This window comes from Numenius arquata, chromosome 2 (genome assembly GCF_964106895.1).
Source record: "Numenius arquata chromosome 2, bNumArq3.hap1.1, whole genome shotgun sequence".
Lineage (NCBI taxonomy): Eukaryota > Metazoa > Chordata > Aves > Charadriiformes > Scolopacidae > Numenius > Numenius arquata.
This window is the reverse complement of record NC_133577.1, coordinates 57,017,130-57,036,407: the sequence shown is the minus strand read 5'-3', so window position 1 is coordinate 57,036,407 and position 19,278 is coordinate 57,017,130. Positions and strand designations below refer to the sequence as shown.

The 19,278-nt window shown below is 39.5% G+C and overlaps 1 protein-coding gene across 1 annotated transcript; it reads right to left on the bottom strand.

Annotated features, from left to right (window-relative positions):
- Nucleotides 1–217: 217 nt before the first annotated feature.
- Nucleotides 218–17,034, bottom strand: LOC141474799 (solute carrier organic anion transporter family member 1C1-like). Its single transcript, XM_074162882.1, has 14 exons — nucleotides 16,903–17,034; nucleotides 14,087–14,228; nucleotides 13,866–13,998; nucleotides 11,551–11,666; nucleotides 10,571–10,717; nucleotides 10,359–10,457; nucleotides 8,774–9,019; nucleotides 7,744–7,908; nucleotides 7,057–7,252; nucleotides 5,414–5,576; nucleotides 3,801–3,985; nucleotides 2,504–2,568; nucleotides 1,336–1,453; nucleotides 218–434 (listed from the first exon to the last, which is right to left on the bottom strand). The coding sequence occupies exons 1-14, from the start codon at nucleotides 17,032–17,034 to the stop codon at nucleotides 218–220; spliced, it is 2,124 nt and encodes a 707-aa protein (XP_074018983.1).
- Between the last annotated feature and the right edge of the window lie 2,244 nt (nucleotides 17,035–19,278).

Below are 19,278 nucleotides of genomic sequence, written 5' to 3'. Positions count from 1 at the left end.
AGAATTTGGTTCAGTTAATGTAACTTGCTCTGTCTGTTATTGGTAACCAGGTTATGGCACCTCTATACTCGTATATAACTTTTTCTTGTTGTTGATCATGGGTTTGCTATTAGCTTTACTTTCTGAACAGTGTTATTATTTAGTTATTCATAACATTGTGAAAGTTATTTCTGAAAGAAACTGTCCTGATTCACGTGACACTGGTCCAAATGGCTTTCTAAATACACGATTCATTCTCTGCATCAGAAAAACGTGGCAAACGTTCTTTGATCTTGCAATTATCTTCTTTATTTATAGGAGCATCTTCTCTTCCTCCATTCTCTCTAGGTGTGGAGTTCTTATTTTGAAAGTGTTTCTTTATCAATATATAAAAAACAATTGAAATCAAGTAGGAAGGACCTCTTAACACTGCTGCTAAACCAAGGTAGACATACCTGTGGGATGGAGCACAGAAGATAGTGCCAGGCACTGCAATTTTCAAAGATACTGAAGAAAATCACTGTAATGGCTTTTAAGGATCACATAACCTCAACCAAAACCACATAGTAGCTTAGGAAAAAACATTAAAACACATTCTTTGTAAATGGTACCACAAACTGAACATTTTTCCTTGCAAAAACATCTGTTAAAGAATTGATAAACTACTTTTTGGTTATGAAGATAGTTGCAAAGTAAAACTTCCATCAACTTCCCTTTGTTTCTAAAGATTTTCAGATCTCTTCAAGGCCTTAGACTTTTGTGGGCTAGATACGTACAGAGATTGCCAGAGTGGGCTATTTTATGTAAAAATAAATAACACATCAGAAGTGTCCAAGGTTTGGGTGAAACAGGAAAATATCAGGAATATTCCTCCTGGAGACTGATATTGTTTGTGTTTAACCAATACCTTCAGCTGCTCAGTATGATTTTCTTTCATCTATTTTTCGCTCAAATATCACCAATGCGCAAAGTTAACAGTCTTGCCAGTATGGACAAACTACCTGCAAATGATGTAAATTTGGGTACCTTTCCTCTTGACGGCAGATCATACAGTCCTAGGTCTTTTAAATTGACTCAAAAGATATTAAAAGTACATGTTTAATCCCAGAAAGTCTGTCATGGATATTAAATGATTTTTGCACAACATAAAAACTGACTGAAAAATTGAGAGTTTAAGATGTGATCTTAACCTTTCTCAATTACAGGATTTCTGGACTGACCTAAATCTGAGTTCAGAGTTAGTATCTGACCATAATTTTTGATCAGTGGCCTCACACACTACAGTATAACAGAACAAAGCATGTCTATCTCTAAAGAGGAAATGCATGAGCCTTTTTGTACCCTTATTTGCCTTACCTGTATGCATCGGAGTCGTATAGCCTGCAGGCCCCTCGCTGCCCACAGCTTGTGCTTCCCCATTTCACGCATGTCTTGTCAATCAGCGCACCGAAATAAACGGGTGCTGGAATCCCAGCTGCATAGAAACAAGAAAAAATGTCACAAGATATCACAGGAAAATACATCTTTTTAGCAATCAGCTTTATATTTTCTTAGTGGCAGGTTATATGCTGCAGTAGTGGCAATAGGTGGATTGGACTGTGGGGAGTATTTCCTTTCCTTGATCAGAGTAACTGTAAGCTGGAATACCGTCTCTATCCCGTGGAAATCATCAGTCCCCGGGAAATGTGGTCTGATGGGTTTGGCCAGGCTCGTAGTCATGCACATTGGTTTCTCAAGCACAACTCTGAGAACCACTCCTGGCTTCCAATGCATGCTAAGCTGCTGCAAGGGACAGCTGGACTGGTGGTGCATTTGGAGCACTGAACTGATGCATAGTTCCCTCTTCTTATGCATAACCTAAATTATCCACACTAGTGGATAGTCCGTTCTGCCCAATTGAAAGTCAAGCAACCAAAATCCTTAGTGTGACTTGGCCAGATATGAGCTTATGCTTTACTGCAAAACATGTCACACATGGAACAACATCCTAGCTTTGCTGAGGTAAAGGCTAGTATTAACTTCAGAGGAATCCAGGTTTCAGCGTGTAGAGGACCATGTTTCACATTAGTTTTGTTCCTACATGAGCATCCTGCATTCTTACATAGGAAATAATTTATTTTGTAAAAACAGGTATACTCAGCCTGTTCTGCCCTAGGGCTCTTGTGAGAGTCTGAACTCAGTAATCAATCTATACTGTGTATTACAATCATCAGTGCTGTAGTCAGGGTATGATGGGACAAATACTCATTTTAGAGGTTCCTTAGAGAAGGAAAATGGGAGCACATCAGATTTGATCTCCAAGTCACTGAGGAGAAATGCCAGCTTTTTTGAATCGGCGACAGTGGCTCTACCCCTTCTTGCAATGGAAGGGGCATGCTGGCTTCAGGAAAAAAAAAAGAATCTTCAGGAACAGGCCAGGATCTAACAGCTGTTGCAAGGATACATTTGGTTTACAAATGGTGATTGCATTGGTGTCATTTAAAGCCATATGAGCAAGCATCTCAGTCAGAATGATTTCTCTTACCTAGCATTCTCATAATAAGTGTATATAGACCAACTGCAAGAGATTTCAACTCTGGCTGAACACATCTGAAAGAAAGAGGGATAAGTATGAACTATTTGCCTATCTAGTGCTTAGATATGCGTATTAAACTGCTGTTAATTACCCTGAATTACTCTTAATGACAGAAAGCCAAGCTTTGGAGGGAGAATGCTTCCTACATCTGCTGAAAATACATTAAGTGGTATAAAAAAGGTGAATTAATCTATTGTTTTCAATCACATGGGTCCTGGGAAGTCCATTCACTAGGTATAATTAAAGAAGTGAAATTTTAAAATCATAATCACAATCTATCCTAGTCTTACTGAAATGGGCTTCCCAAGTGCCTTAAATCCTTGGCTTACATTTTCCTCACTTGATGGGATTTGCCTTACACACTTGGTGGGAAATACTGTATTGCCCTAAGACAAAAATATTGCAAGTAGCTGCATTAGTGCGGCATCTTTCTGTTCTTGAATGACATTCCTCTGTACAATGCCACATCCCGAACTACACAAAGCCATCTGGCAATATGCCCATCTGTCTCCTGGGGAACCACACTCCAAGCATCAGAAATGGGCACGGCTCTTGAATCCATTACATATCCAGCCTCTGCTATCGCCTTATAAATATTAATGTGGTCAACACTCAGAAAAACATCTCACAGAGATGAGGAAGGAAGGGGAGTTTGCATTCTGTTTTTCAGGCTCATTTAGGATGACATAATGCCCTTAGGACTACCATTACATTTGCCACTAATGTATTTTTCTACTCGGTGAGCTCTCTCTTCAGGTTACTGAAAAGTATGTGCTAATTTGTATATGTGATTCCAAATCACATCCTGGTATGCCTGCGCTTGTGTACCTCAACAGACATGAGAATAGGAGCCCTCAGAGGTCTTGAATTTCTAGATGTCTCATAAGCACAATCTGTTAGGGCAACCCCACATCCAGAAGTCCTGAAAAATGCATGGCATTTTCAAAATCCATACAGCCACAATACCCAAGCAGAGAAGGAGAATGTGTTCTGTAAAACCTGGGCATATGACAGGCGTAAGAGAAACCATTTTGCAGTAGTTGGAAGCAACACACTAGAACTGACTTACAGACAGCAGCAAAGTAAAGTTTGATGCTACAAACAAATGGGAAGTGACAAAACTCATTAAAGAAAGCATGTTATACTGCAAAAAAGTCATTTTTGCTAAGGAAAAGAGAGAAACCTAAACATAATTTTGATCCCCCTCATTGGAAAGCCTCAAGCTTTGGTACAGACTTTTACTTACCTAAACATAATCATGTATGCTGGGGTACCTCCCAATGCGTAACAAAAGCCACTTATGACCTGTATTACTGTATAATAAATAAACTTCCTGGAACAATCTTCACTTTTTGGACATTGCCCCAAGGTGGCAGAGTTATTTCCTGTCCATGAACTGCTGTCTGAAAGACAGCTGCAGTTATGGAAGACCTGGAAGACACAAAGCAGATTTGGCAAGCCACTGCTTATGCAATAGGGAATCCTCCCTTCAGACACAGGCAGCACCTGAAGCCTTCCTAAACACCTCATTTCTATCTTATTTGCCTTTCTTGAGGCAATGGGCAGAAGCTTCTTCTTTTCTTTCCTACAAAGCGTGCTCAGAGTTAGAAGCGATGTTCTGTACCAGATGTTTTTGCCAAGCGACATTGCAACACTTTTTGGAACATGTTTGGAGTACCTGCCGGACCTCTGAGGCTGGCATCAACCTTTGTGTCCCCAGAGGGCAGCTGAAGGGGAACCGTGAAGCTCAGGGAGCTGTGTCTTTTGCTGCTAGGTGACACCACCTGATAGCTGACTTTTCTCTGTGAAAAGCACCTGGATCACAGGTCCCTCTCTGCTAATGCTGATCCACCAGAGGTACCTCATGGCTGTAAGCAGCAGCTACCTGCCAAGACACAGCTCTTGCAGAGCCCTGAGATCAGCAGTAGGAGCTGACAGTTTAGGAGCAATAGCTTTTAACCAGGCCTGAGGAGCTTTAGGACACGCTGAGGTAGGGGGAGCTGTGAGCCACAAACCTTAACCTCTACAGAGACAGACTTGTATGGGAGGCAGTAATTCCACTGTGATGGGTGCTGTTGAGCCCTTCTCCCGTGCGTCCCATCTTAAGATTTTAAGCACAGTATGTCCTTTTGTGAAGATGACCATAGACATCAGACGGAAATGAGCCACAAAGAAAAATCTGCTGGAGAGAAAATTCTGTCTGACTGCAAGAGATGGCTCTAGACTGTGTATCTACTGGAGTGATCATCTGGCATCACAAAACATGGGCATGACACAGTCCAATGAAGGCTTATATCCATGGGCTGGAGCTGCCTCTCTGGGACTCTGCGCATTACGCCCAGCACTGTGAGCTGAGAAGAAATCAGTCACCCAGAAAAAGAAGCAGTATATCTTGCCATTCCAGTTCTCACAAGGAGGAAACAAGCTGCCTCCCCTCAAATCATTCTTCATACTTACACATTAATGATCAGTATCACGGAAGATACTCCACTGTCTTAGTGTACTTCAACTTGGCTAAAAACCTCAAGGTAGCCAGAATGAGGTTTATGAAAGGCAAGCCATGGACAAACTTCAGACAACATGTAACCACTTTGAATTGTTCGTTTCCCCCTCTTATTCAATTTACAACAGATGAAAGCTATGATCTACAACAAGGACCTAGGGCTTTTTGCTTAATGTGCAGTAACTCAAAGAAATCCCTATGTCTTCTGTGCTGTTTGTAGCCAGAAATCATAAATACTTTGCTGACTGCTGCCCAGTAACTTTGGCTTCCCTTAAATGCATTATACTACTAAATCGCAGATGTTACATGGAAAATAAGCCAGTAAAAAACCCCTAGAAACTGAAGCAGGGTCTTACCATGTTCTTTCCATGTCCCTCTGAAGCTGTGCACCCAGCTAGGCATGCCGAAACATACGTTAGTCCATTGTCTCCACACACAGGATCCCACACATTGGAGGCACATTTGCAGTCAGAGTTGCACTCAGAAAATATGGCATTTTCATGGTATGGAATGGGTTTACTTGGAAGTTAAGTTCAGACAGGTGTAAGAGCATAAGAACTTTTAATTCCTTGTTGAGGTCAGCGTACTCCCTTCTGTGTGACAGTGTTGCTTTTCTGAAACCCACCTCATACACCCAGAACATACATTTTCATAGTTGAGTCTCTACAGTATGGATCTCTTTGCTTGAGATTCCAGCCCACTTGCACTGATATTAAAGTGATTACTAGTTTATAAAGAATTTTAAAACAAAAATACTGCTACTGATTTTGGGTGGCAAGTGTAGACAGAAAAGAAAAACAAATAGCTGAAAGGCTGTGAGAGGTGAACTTGGCCATCCCCTAATTGTATGGAGCACTAGCAACAGTTAACACAGACTTATTAAGTACATATTTAGCTGTTGGTGAAAATGCACCCATTATAGAAACTAGATTTCCTGGTCTCCATAATTAAAAATACTCCTTTTTTAAAGCCTAGTCTAACTCTTCTTAGAGGATATGGAGAATGCAGCATTCCCTTTTACTTTCAGACATCCTTTGAGTATTGAGATCTGAAGCAAAGAGGGATGTCTTCCCTCATCTTCTCCTTTCTGGGTTAATTAAGGTATATATGCTTGCCATCTCTGTCACTTCAGTGCTTACTAAGCCTGTTCCCTGGTCCACCATTTGCATTCTTAGTGAAAATGTTGCAGGATAAAGGACAAGCAACGAACAATTAGTCCTCTGGTTCCAACAAATATAAACATCCTTGGCATCCTGCCTGTCCAGTTCCACATTTTCAGCTGTGAACCAGTATGGCTTGATAAATGAACCATAGTGACAAATTATTGAACTGTGGGTAAGTCTTCAGGGAGATGCAGAGAGGTTCACATTAGCCATGAGGTACTCTGAGCAGGCTGAACATGAGGCCATGACAACCCATATGCCAGTGTGTCGCTGGGCCCCTTGGACAGCCAGATCCTAGCACTCATCTCCTGTACTGGTATCTTTACTTACTCCACGAATAAAATAGCAGCCTTTAACTTTTAAACCCTCAAGAGGAGAGAACATCGTCAGTAGGCATAACAGCTTCATTTTGGTTTACAGCAGGCTGAGAAACTAGCACATTGCAGTCTTTCTGTTTCTGTTCAAGAGGTGTTACCAATGCTCTCTGTTACATATGCTTCACCCTTTTACTGAATCTGAATACACTTCAGGAGAAAATTGCTTCTAGTGTAGAGATAGACTACATGAAACAGCAATACCATCCCACATAAGCCAAACAACCTACATCAGTAATGATGCAATTTTGCTCATGTATTTTTAATTAATCTTTAACCAATGTTCTGCTTTGGCAGGCTGACACTCTGCTGACCAACAAAACTATCAGAATGATAACACGTGATAGTGTTCACTTTCTCTTAAGCATTGCAAAAACATGTTCCTCTTTTAGCCTTGATGCTGTGGTACATTTTTTGAACTACTGGTGCCATGGAGAAAAACATACTCTATTTTATACTCACCCTTCATAGGATACTGTCATTCCTGCTACCACATGGTTCTCACAGCCAACAAAAAAGTGCAAAAGACCAATGACATAAGCCAGAAATGAAATGGTAAATGCAAACTTGGTTGCTCCAATGATGCTCAATTTGTACTTTTTCATTATGAGCCCTCCTAGGAAAATCCCAATACTTACAGGAGGTAAGGATGTCAAGCCTGAAATAGATAATAGAAGAGGAATGTCAAAATAGAGTCACACTGGGTTTAAAAGCCAACCTCATGAGTTTAAGAGCCGAATTCTGTCCTCAGTTTGATATCCCTGGCAGCTCTATGTTGTATTATGATGACTCTAGGTGGCTTTGTGCTCAGCCTAACCCCTGGGTTGTGTATGCTGTCTTTGAAGTGCCTAACCCTCAAAACCTACTTCCATTGCAAGGCACTTGTCAGATGTTGCAGCATTTAAAACTCCCACACCCCATTCACTGCATATTTGGGGTGCCCTTGCTATAATATAATAAGTATTAATAGAATAGAATAGAATATTTATTCTAGTCCTATAGGCACCAAAACTGTAGTTTGTATGCTGCCTTTATACAATTCAAGTTCAGGAGAGATCACCATTTACATCAGCCTGTTCTGCAAGGAATTCAGTCCCAGAAAAAGCATGCCAGAACTTCTCCCCATGCACAGTGCACAGTGTAACTCACCTATGAGAAAGTTAGATTTAGATGTAGATTGTCCATACTGCTGTTCCATGTACTTTGGTTTGTAAGTGAAGAAACCAATGAAGCTACTGAACTGTAACAGTGAGCAACACAAAAGCGTAAAGTACATTCGATTACTCAATACTTTTTTCAGGGAGGTATAGAAATCTGAAAGAAAGGGATATATGAGTTGGCTTTGAAAGATGTATGGCATAATTACAGTTGAGTAATCTACGAAACTTAAGGTAAAATCATTCTCTCATTTGTCCAAGTGCAAGTCCTACCAATCTTCATTTACATGAGAGTATCTGAAAGCAAAATCAGGTTCTTGAAAGACACCAGAGTTTGAGATGCCAGAAGAGAATCCTAAAAGAAGACAGAAGTATGGGTTAAAGCTTGGGTGCTCTAGTGAGATCTGCACATGAAGACTGAAGGGCTCCACGCAGCAAAGACTTCTTTCAGCTTACAGGAATATCATCACAGATTCAAGGCTAAGCGAGAGATGCCTTTGTGGAGATGCCCAATGTCTTCCATTGGGATCTGAGGAAAGACAGGAGAATTTGACTAATGATGCAAAGGCATGTCTTCCCCACACTATTCCACCCCTTTCTTAGCCTAATGACTGCCCAATCAGAGCTGATATTCAATCCTCAGGCACCAATGAGCTTCAGCGGCTCCATGAACTCTGTGATCATCAGATGAATAAGTTGACTTTCCATATTGAGAAAAGAACTTTCTAATATTTTCTTTAGATCCAGATACAGAAACATTTTTTCCACTGTTCAAACATCTTCTGGCACAAAATTTTACAGGTAGGTGCCATTAGGTGATTTTGCATTGCAGGCGATGCATACAGAACCTCACAGTCTTGAAGATCTTTGACTTCTAATAATCTTTACTGGACCCCTCTTTTCCTGGAGTAAGCTAACTGGTTTAGACTGAAGTGCAGATATTCTGCAGAACTATTACGTTCCCAGTGTACATTGTGCCTCTTGTTTACAAAAATCATGTATACATAATGCGAAATACTTGCCTTTCAGTATTACTGAACACTTCCTTGGCTTAGGTTTTGCAGGAGGAAGCACCTTCCTCATGGTGCCCATGTTTTCCAAGACACCAAATGAAGTTTTGTCATTATTGGCTTCCTCTGGCTTTTTCAGTCTCTTTGGCAGGAAGCAAAATGGAATAGCAGCTAGGAAATTGGTTACTCCAGCTATTAAAAAACCAAGCCACCACGCACCCACCCAGCGGGAATCCTGTGGCGTGATAGTGATGCTTCCTAGAATTGAGGGAAACAGATACAAGTTACCTAAATGAAGAAGCTGAAGCTTTACACCCTTTATCTGCTAAAATAGCTACATTTTACAATGTCTGACTTCCAATGGTAACAATAATCATCTAATGAGAGCCCGTTCGTGCAGTGAAGGCACAAGGAATCATACCCTCAAAGCTGTTATGTTTCATCTGCCTTTCTACATGACATTCTGACTGCTGTTTTGTGGCATACCTTATCCGACCCATAGGAAACCAAAACAGGTGGCAGACAGGCCTCAAGCATGGGGGTCCTTTTAGGGTAGATATTTCTACTGAGACCATCCTCTGCTAAACTGAATTGTGTCAGTTACTATTAAGCATATGGACACTCTCTGTGGCATTGGTGAGATCAGCCACAACATTAAACTTTGTACTGCAAGGAAGACAAGGCTAGTTGGTTGTATTTTTATGATTGTTACACACTGGCATGTTTGGTGGTGGATCAACACTAAAAGACTTTTCACTGCATGACCAGAATTGGCTCACTGTCCTTATGCTTAAGCAAAATCAAGCATTGGCTTAACAAAGGGCAAAGACAGAATAGTTCATCTGTCTAACTACAGGATCCTGAGGATCTGAAAGGTTCTCTGTCCTGCTAGTAAAACAGAATCACCCACTGCTGCTGCTACCCCAGGCCTTTTCCTGAAAAAGCCATCACCAGTCCACATTGTCTGATTTCCCATCCATCTGGTCCAGTGGGTGAGGAGCTGGGCTGGCCAGGAAACGCCACCTCAGAGATGGCCCTGCGTCCTCTTCCATTGAAAGGGAACAGGATGCAGGTCCAAGGCACATCTGTTCCCTCTGCCATTTTGAAAATGTGATTACATACGTGTGTTTTCTTTTTACCTGAATAAGCAAGGGCTGGAAAAAAGTGTGTAATGTATTGCAAACACTACATGAATTGTAAATAACGTAAAATGTTCAGTTGAAAGGGTGGATAATCCACTAAGACCATAAAACCGCTATTTTATCAGAATCCTTTAATTACGATACCAGTTTAGTAGAACATCTTGGTCTGTGGGAGTTTTTGGTACTAATTTTTAAAGTTAAACATGTATTTCAATCCTTTAATCCTAAAACACAATTCTAAAATATGAACCCTGTCTAATTCTGCCTTTACCATAAAGGCTTCCAGTAATTTAATAAAATTGTAATAAAGGATATAATAAAATTAATAAACTCAATATAAATGAAAAATAAATTATATTAAGGTAATTAATATAATAAAATTTTATGCAAATATATAGAGGAACCTGTTAGCTACAGGTATTAGTTTACTTTCATTTTACCTCCATTTTGCTTACCTAAATCCACAAATCCAATGTCCACATACAGTTTTGCACATAAAGATCCCAACAGGAAACCAAACATTGGGCCCAACATGGCTATTGTGTGCAAACATGCTGAAAATATAATGAAGGAGATGCTAGTAGTTTTTAATGGCTGAATGTTTTCTTTTGCAGATGATTCACCTCTTACACTACAAATCTCTCAGTTTATTTCATGTTGAGATTACCTACATACACAGGAACATCCTCTTCTTTAGCAAAATCATCAAGGTAAGAGATGCCCAGTGGTGTTATTGGTGTCTCACCAATTCCACGTAACATGTTTCCCAGTAAGATATATATCCACATATATGATGACGGTTCCTTCTCACAGCCTGCAGATAGAGAGTTTACATCTTTGTAATAGAATAGTTGAATGGGAAACTGTGACAAATCACAGGCAATTCAGCACATGAAATGATTATAGTTTAGAATTTACGGTATTAACAGCATTATCCTCATGGAAGATTAAAGAAAGGCCATCAACCTCATTTTACGTTTTAATAATCTTTTAATGATAATTTCCTCCACCTCCATTGTATTTGGTTTCTAGAAATACAGATAATTATCACCCTTAAGAAAAAATGCCCGTGTAAAAAAAAATATGGCAGATTGATATTGTCCTACATATATATTCTGGCATATAAGATGTATCTTTAACTTTAGAAGTTTGAGATGGTTTCTGGGGCACAGCTTGGCTCTTTCTCTGCCTGTCACACACAAAGCAACAAGTAAAACAGCTGTATTCCATATAGTAAGCAAACTCATAGAAATCTCCATTTATTTCCAGTTAACCCTGTGAAGTTTCATGTCCTTGCGTGCTATCCCTTTCACCTCCCCAACTCCAGGTCCTGGGTAACTGAATCTCTTCAGAGACGTCTTTGCAGATGGTCTCAGCTTCCCCTTCAGTACTCAGTGATTTTATTGTAATTTGGAAGTGTGAACATAGGAAACCGGGGATCTGGATACTAGTAAGTTGTATTTTCTGGGTGTTTCTTCTCTAAATGAAATGCACAAAGTGCATTTAAGTGTTGGTAATTTTCCCAGACAGATAGAAACTGAAGTTGGAAACCTAACTGAGCATCTTGCATGGAGCAATGATCTACTTCACTTGCAACCAAGGATAAAACTAGCTCTTCTGTTTGTACTTACATTTACAGTTCCTTACCTGATTGGGAGACTTCCAACAAGGTTTTGTTCCCACCTTGATGTAGGGAACAGGGATTTATGCTTGCAGTTAAGTTGGCTGAAGAAGCTGTATGTGATGCTGTCTCATACTTGTAACTGAAAACACACAATAGTACGTTTAGAAGCAGTGTTCACGAGGGAAATACTAGCGTGGTAGGGCAGGAATCACTTGACTGCTGTTTCCTTAAAGAGAAAGGTATCTTTGTTTAAATATCAACACAAAGAGCTACTAAAGGAGCAAAAAAGAAGATTATTTAAGCCCATTTTGGAAAACCATAACACTAAAATGAAGAACAAATACAAGTTAGAAACATCTGTCTAGAAGACATAACATTTGAAACTGTAAAATTCAAAAGGGCTTTTGAAAGTAACTCAGGTAGAACTGAACTGTCAGTATCAAAATTTAGGTTCAGGTCCAAGTGAGCTCCCTATGCTCACTCCACAGTCAAGGAGAAAAAGAAGAATGTCTTGAGCTTTTCAGAGTAGATATTTATTTTTGGGGTTGGGGGGAGGAGGGGTGTGAGGAAGGGAGAAGTCATCCTCAGGAGGCACCTGTTTGCCTGATAATTGGCATTGGCTTTAGAAAGAGCTGTTGTATAGCAGCAGGTGAATAAAGTTAGTGGCTAAAAGTCACTCTTTAGCTGTATTTACAGGGAGCAGAGCAAAGCTGTGGGGCAGCAGTTGAGCAGTTCAGGTGCTGGAACTGATAGGCTGCTTTAGCATGATCCTTTTCCCAGATAGGAGCCCTGCTGAGGTGCAAAGTACAATTAGCTCAAGGAGAGCAACACAGTAAAGCGCACATTCTGCTTCTAGGAACTGGGCTGGCTCTGTTAGATGGGGCAGGCTTATTTTTCAGGTTGAAACAAAGAGCATTCATTGGGAGATGCAGTGCAGAACAATTTCCTCATAAAAATTCAGGTGCAGGTACACGAGAAACTGGGTGAGTTTCCCAGTGGAGTTGAGCAAGATGCATAGTTTGGCTTACACAGTGGAAAATACAAGTCTGATGCTAGTCCAAGATCCACTGTCATGATAAAAAACAGCATTCCTTAGTTTTCTTTTTACAGTAGTATACCTAAAATTATGCTAATACATTTAAGAGAGCAACAGAAATATGTCTTAGTCTATGCTGTCACTGTATCAAAGCTATGGCTAGAAACATTATCACATACAAGCAACACACAGTAAACCTCTGAGCCTGGAGAAGATGAATAAAATAAAAAAAACTTAACCAGCCATGGTAGATCAGTTTAACCAGCCCTGTGCATTTGTAACACGAAACCCCCTTGTACCGGTTCTGCCAGCACTAATCCACCTGCAGGCTCTGTGTGAAGCTGAGAGGCTGCTTTGTGTGAGGAGCAGCTATTTGCCATGAGAGCAACATACACAATCTTACACAAGATGACTCTGGTGTCCTCTTTCAAGGAGCAGAATTTCTTCTAAAGACCACCTTTGTATGTTGTTTTTTTCAACGGGTGAAGCCTGAATCCCCGATTTTACCTGTTATTCTAACGTCATATTTCAGGTAGAAATGTCACTTAATATGAAGTTACCTGCTCAGAGCTTTGAGGTCCTGTTCAAAACGGCACAAACTTATTCTTAAAATCATACAGGTGGATTCTACATCCCTTATAATTTTACTGTGGTTCATAATGGTTTGGCTTCCCTGCCTACATGATTCTCACATCTGTATTAGCAACCAATGATGCCACGTTCTTAGGTCGACACTGATTTTCCCATTAAGGTGTTCTTATAGTTAGCCATTCAGGAAGAGCATATAATTCATGAAAGCAATAGCACCAGCACAGTAGCATGGCTGGAGATTTTCAAAGAACAATACATTTTATTTGAACCTTGAATTTTGTAAGATTTTCATAGGTGGTTCCTCCTGAATAAAAAGAATGTATTTATAATATAAAAGATATACTTTATATAAATAATTAATATATAATATATAAAAATATATAATATATAAAAATATAAAAATAATTTTGTAAAATCATTTCCTTCTCTGCCTCTTTTCTGAACAAGTTTGACTGAAATCTAAAACATTTTGATTTTCCAAGTTTTTTTGGGAAGTTGAACTTTTACTTCAGAAGAACCATATTTTTCCAACCAGATGAAATGAACAGCCATGTGTGTGTTTGTCAAACATGATTCATTGCACATCGAGGTGAGGCTTTATAGGCCTTTGGAAATCTAGGACTTAATATACATCAAGTTTCATTCAAAAACCAGACAGCAGCATCCAATTCCAATGTTAGGTTACCCAAATTGATCTTGATTGGTACTTACTATCCCATGAAGAAATGAGGCATTGCTGTTAAAAGACTTCCCAAAGCCATAGTCAAGCATCCAGCAGCAATTACTTTGGGCCTATGAAATTTAGCTCCAAAGTAGCTTACAAATGCAATCACCAGCAAGTTACCTGGAAGGTAACAAACCAAAATTAATGGCAGATGCTGGGCCTCATACTTCTCTGAACAGTTTTCTGCATGTTAGGGAATATCAATTACCCATCTCAAAACTCCCATCGATGAACCCAACAGTAGAGGAGGTCAGGTCAAACCTTCGTTCAATCTGAGTGATGGAGCTTTTCATAATTGTACCAGACAAAGTTTTACTCAAGTAGCTGAATGATAAAGCAGCAAGAAATGCCTGAGGAAAGATTAAGACAGAAAATGGGAGGTAGAAGCAGGGAAACTGGTCACAGAGGGATCAAATAAGTTTAAAACTGTGTGGAGCAATCATCATCATGGTATACGTTTGTTACTCAAATTGCAGTGACAACATTGTGTGTGGATTTTCATGTACCTTCAGGGTGGTCTCTCAGCAATGTTTGCTCCTGCTCTCGTTTTCCCTGCTGGAGAGGGCTGGTGCTTTGTGCTGCGCTGAGAGCAGCCACTTACTTTAAGGTTCAAGTTTGCTATGGACATCTTAATGACCAAAAAGCCTGATCTTCCCCACATTGCTGGCCAGAGGTTTTCCAAAGTAGACATCCTACAGACTGTGAAACTTAAATTTGGCAAACAACTCACTGGGGACTGCTTACCTTACTGGCTTCCTGAGGCTAAATTTGTCAAAAAGCTGAGGCCCCATATTAGGCAGCCAAAATGGTGGGATTTCTACATTTCTAAGTGTTGCAGAAATGTAAAATTTGCCACAGATAAAATACCTCATCAAGATTTACTGACACTATTCCAACCTAAAATTAATCTTAGCTCCAATTGTCTTCTGCTTGAGCCACATGTCATTTATTTTAGGCCAGTTTATAACTGGTTGTAACTCAAATATATAGATAGCCATGGCATCAAAATGAAGGCCTTATGCAAGTTCTTATGATAATCCAGTATGTGGACTGATTGAGTTAATCTCTGTCTCAAATGATATATTTTGAAATGTGTGGATTATGGCTCTGTCACCTTTGTGACATTTATACATAACATATGGTTAGGTATACCTTATACCTCATAAAGGAAAGCTTAATATTCTTTGCAATTTTATAGTTGCTCCCACCAACACACACTGTGGCTTTTGCAAATAAAGATGTATTTGATAAAAAGTTAAACTAAGTTTGTTTAAATATTATCCAACTATTTCAACATAGTCTAAAAAACAAATAGACTTATTGCTCACTGGGTAAAAGTTCCAATACAACACAATATTGGGTCAGTAAACAGAAGCAAATACAAATTTAGACTTTGCAATACTATCTACTTTAAGAAATTAAGCCAATCCAGGAAGTAAAAGCTTGAAAACAGGTATATTTACCCTCTTTTTGTCAAGAAAAAAGAGAAAAATCTCACAAGTGCAGGCTTGTCCTAACATGTTTTATTTTTCCTGAGTTTGACTGGCAAAAGGTCTGTGAGAACCACCTTTTTTGCCTTATGGCAGCAGCGCTCTCATGGGTTTTGGTTGAAATCAGAAACTGCTGATAAGCATGAAAACACAAACAAAAATTACTTGGGTATTTTGGGTTTGAAAATGCAATCCCCAGATAAACCACAAAACATTTGATGGGACGGTGAAGAAAAATAACAGTTTGTCTTTTATTATCTCCAAGGTATTGTGTCTGTTAAACTTTAATTGCCATAAAGTTAGACATAGATCCACAGTTGTGCAGCATTGCCTGCATACATGATGGCAAAGTTAGTCTTGTGAGTCTCCCAGAGAGATCAGATTCTATTTTCACAGGTCTATACAAGTGGCAAATGTGAGCCTGATAAAATAAAAAATGTAACAAACTTTGCCTGTTACTTGAGACAAACTATTTTGGATGTTTGAGAAGCTTGAAACTACCTATTATTTTCCATTAATCTTTCATTGTACAGACTTTTTTAGAGAGAGAAACATGTTCCTGATGTTCCTGAAACATGTTCCTGATTGCAACTCCACTGAGTCCATGGAATTTAACTTAAGAAGCAGCTGGCTGAAGTCAAATATATAATATATATATATAGACAATATATATATAGTCAAAATATAAATCCAAACACATCACTGTCAAAAGAAATCTTGCCCTTGTAGTATCAGGCATTGGAATGGGCTGCCCAGGGAGATGGTTGAGGCACCATCCCTGGAGGTATTCAAGAGAGGAGTTGACATGGTGCTCGGGGATATGGATTAGTGTTGGGTGGTGTGGTGGTGTGTGTGTGGGTTGTGTGTGGTGTGTTGTGTGTGGGGTTTTTTTTTTGTTGTTGGTGGTTTTTTTTTTTTTCATTGGTTGGACTAGATGATCTTAAAGGGTCCCTTCCAACCTAGGTGATTCTGTGATTCTGTGATTCTGTATTTGCAGCTCAGACAGAAGCAATAAATACTAAGGCTTTAACATGAAAGCAAAATTCTCATTAAATATTTACTTGCATTGTTCTGTCAATTCTTCTTGTGTTCTCATGAAAGCTTGGATGCTTTTGGGAATCAGTGGACTGTTTGGCCTACAGCCCTGAATTAGATGAAAGTCCTGGAATACAGCTTACATCACCCTATTTTGGGCCTACAAGAGTGGGCAGTAATAGCAACCTCCAGACAACAGGGTATCATAGCCACCTATTTTAGGATGCTTCAAGTCTTCCACTGAAGGTTGCTACCTCTCTCCAATGACAAAAAAGGGGATCTACCTGTGAATGACTTGAGAGTAAGTATGTTAAATCAGGAATTTTTATTTTCTTTAGGACAAAGACAAGATCCAACCCTTCCCTGTACCTCCAGTATGTATCCAGATCAAGAAAAAATAGGGGAAACAGGAATGGTAATCCTGTCATGTCATATCTTGAACAGAATTTCTTAACATATGACAATAGCAATTTGCAGTGATATTGATAAGGCACCAAACCTTCAAGCCAGTGCAACAGGAAGTCTCCTTTTTGACTTGCAGATTTTTGTTCGCTTCATCATCCAAAAGCTGGGCAGGATCTGCTTCCTGATTTGAGTCATCAACATTGTTGGATTTGGTTTCCATCGTCATGGTTGATTTCTTTATTGAGAGATCTGAACGCAGAAGAAACATAAGAATAAATACAAAAGCACATATAGCAAAATAGAGTTGATTAAGGACCTTTCTGATTAAACAGTAGTTACGGGAAAATGCTGAGATGTTGGAACTGGAATCCTTTTCTCTGGAAAGGATTTGGTTCAATGACTCGGGTGTTTCAAAGTGTATATTTGTTTAAATTCTGAAGTATCTTGTTTTGACATCTTCCTTTTCAAATGAAATAGTCTTCACTCTCCCCACTACCTCCCACTCCCCCCATCCTTTTTTTGATCTAGAATGACTTTTAACACTAAAAAGACAATTCCCACAAAAGTGTAAGGGACAAAGTCTCTGTCCAAAAATAAACTAAAAGTGTCAACAAAGCATCAGTGCTGAAGCACAGGGAGTCCTAGTGAAGCTGCTGACCATGTGGCATAGGACTCAGTCACTGTTTGGTAAGGTATCTGTACTAACACCATGCCACCCAACTTACTCTTTCACACTGGTCTGTTGGAAAAAATTCTTAATGACAAAAATTTGATTATTTTAGCTACCTGACCTTCTATAAGGACATTATATGTTTTTTCTTCATGTGATATCATACATGGTATCCCTAATCCTCTTCTGTTTGCAGAGTGCTGTCTATAAACCCTGATGCATGAAATCATCTGCAACTCAGCAGTTCAGCAGAACTGCTCCAGTTCCCCTGGGAGGAGCACACCCTGTAGCCATAGATGACAAATATTTCCCTTCATTGGATATAACAATTTTTTTTTTATTGTTGAAAGCCTTGTTTCATGATTAAATTGAATTTGGTTTTATTGCAATGAATAGTGCAATTCTTCAACTTTTTCTTTCTCAGTTTTTAAAAACTCTCTATCTGAGAGATGGGTAAGCAACTAAAAATAATACCACAGTGAAAAGCTGTAAGGTCTATGTATCTATTTGCAAAGTTTATTTAAAGAATGAAAACACTTGCCTGTTTGTGCAACTCCAACTATAAACAGAACAGATTTCTGAAGTAAGATCCAGATGCCACTACAAAGCCCCTTGGAAAAAATGGGTCTGTTGAAACAAACCTACTTTAGATCTGCAGGTCTTCACACACAAAGGAGGCAGGAGTATTGAAACTAGACACACCAAGCCAGAACTCAGAAAACGTAGCTCACAGGAACTGATTTATTTCACCTTTCACAGTACCATCCTCATTTGAGAAAAGGGTGAAGGGGGAGGGGGAATCACACAGAAAGGTTTTCCACGCTTGAATGGAGATGAAAAAAGTTGGATGAACTTTTCCAATGCTGGAAAAGGTCCATCTGCAATTGCAAATTACTCTGGTACAGGCCATATGGCAGAGTAACACTTTTCATAGCACTGAAAGGGTAGGCATTGCTCCAATACATGATGGGGAAGAACATTTTTCTTCACTCAGATGGAAGAGGGTTAACACCTAAGGATGTTTCAGCCACATAAACAAACAGATTTAAACAGTTTAGGAGCTTCTCGGGCTTAAGTTCTTGAGCATGCCCTTAGGTACTAACTAAGTTGTATGAACAACAACTTTCCTCTCCCATTGCTCATATCTGCTTCTCACACTCTTGACTCATTTGAGTACCACTGCTTCCTTGTTTGTGCTGTAAGTCTGGTTCAGAACACATATCTGGACAAAAAAATACCTTTTTCTTCCACTTGGGCCCTCAGACAGAGAGAAACAACAGATAGAGGAAAGGTTTTCCTCAAGGCTGTGTAACTACCAACAGAAATGTGTGTGAATTGAGATTGTTAGTGTTCATGAAAAGGTAGTACATAAATACTTTTGAGCATCTGGTCCTCTGAAATTTATCTGTCTCTGTGTGATCTGAAGATACTAGCTTCTCTCTGTTATCGTGATACATTAAGGATTACAATAAAATATTGAGGTAGTACGTCATTGTGGGTCACAGGACTAAAGTGACCTTTTTGAGAGTTTGAAGGTACAGTATGACTTAGAATCTCAGTAAAAGGAGAGAAGGAGTGAAAGTAGAGAAACACGAAGAAAGAAAGAAGAGACAAAGTAGAGGCAAGAGAAAGGCAGTCAGGTATCCATACATGTAGCAGAACAACTTTAGATATTAGCAGTCTGTCCCAGTCAATGTTTTAGAGAAAGACTGTGAAGGGAGGACAGTAAGATTGAAAGTGCGAGCAGTAAATATCAAAGAGCAGATTAAGCAGCTAGAGGCAAATAGTGAAAAAGGCATC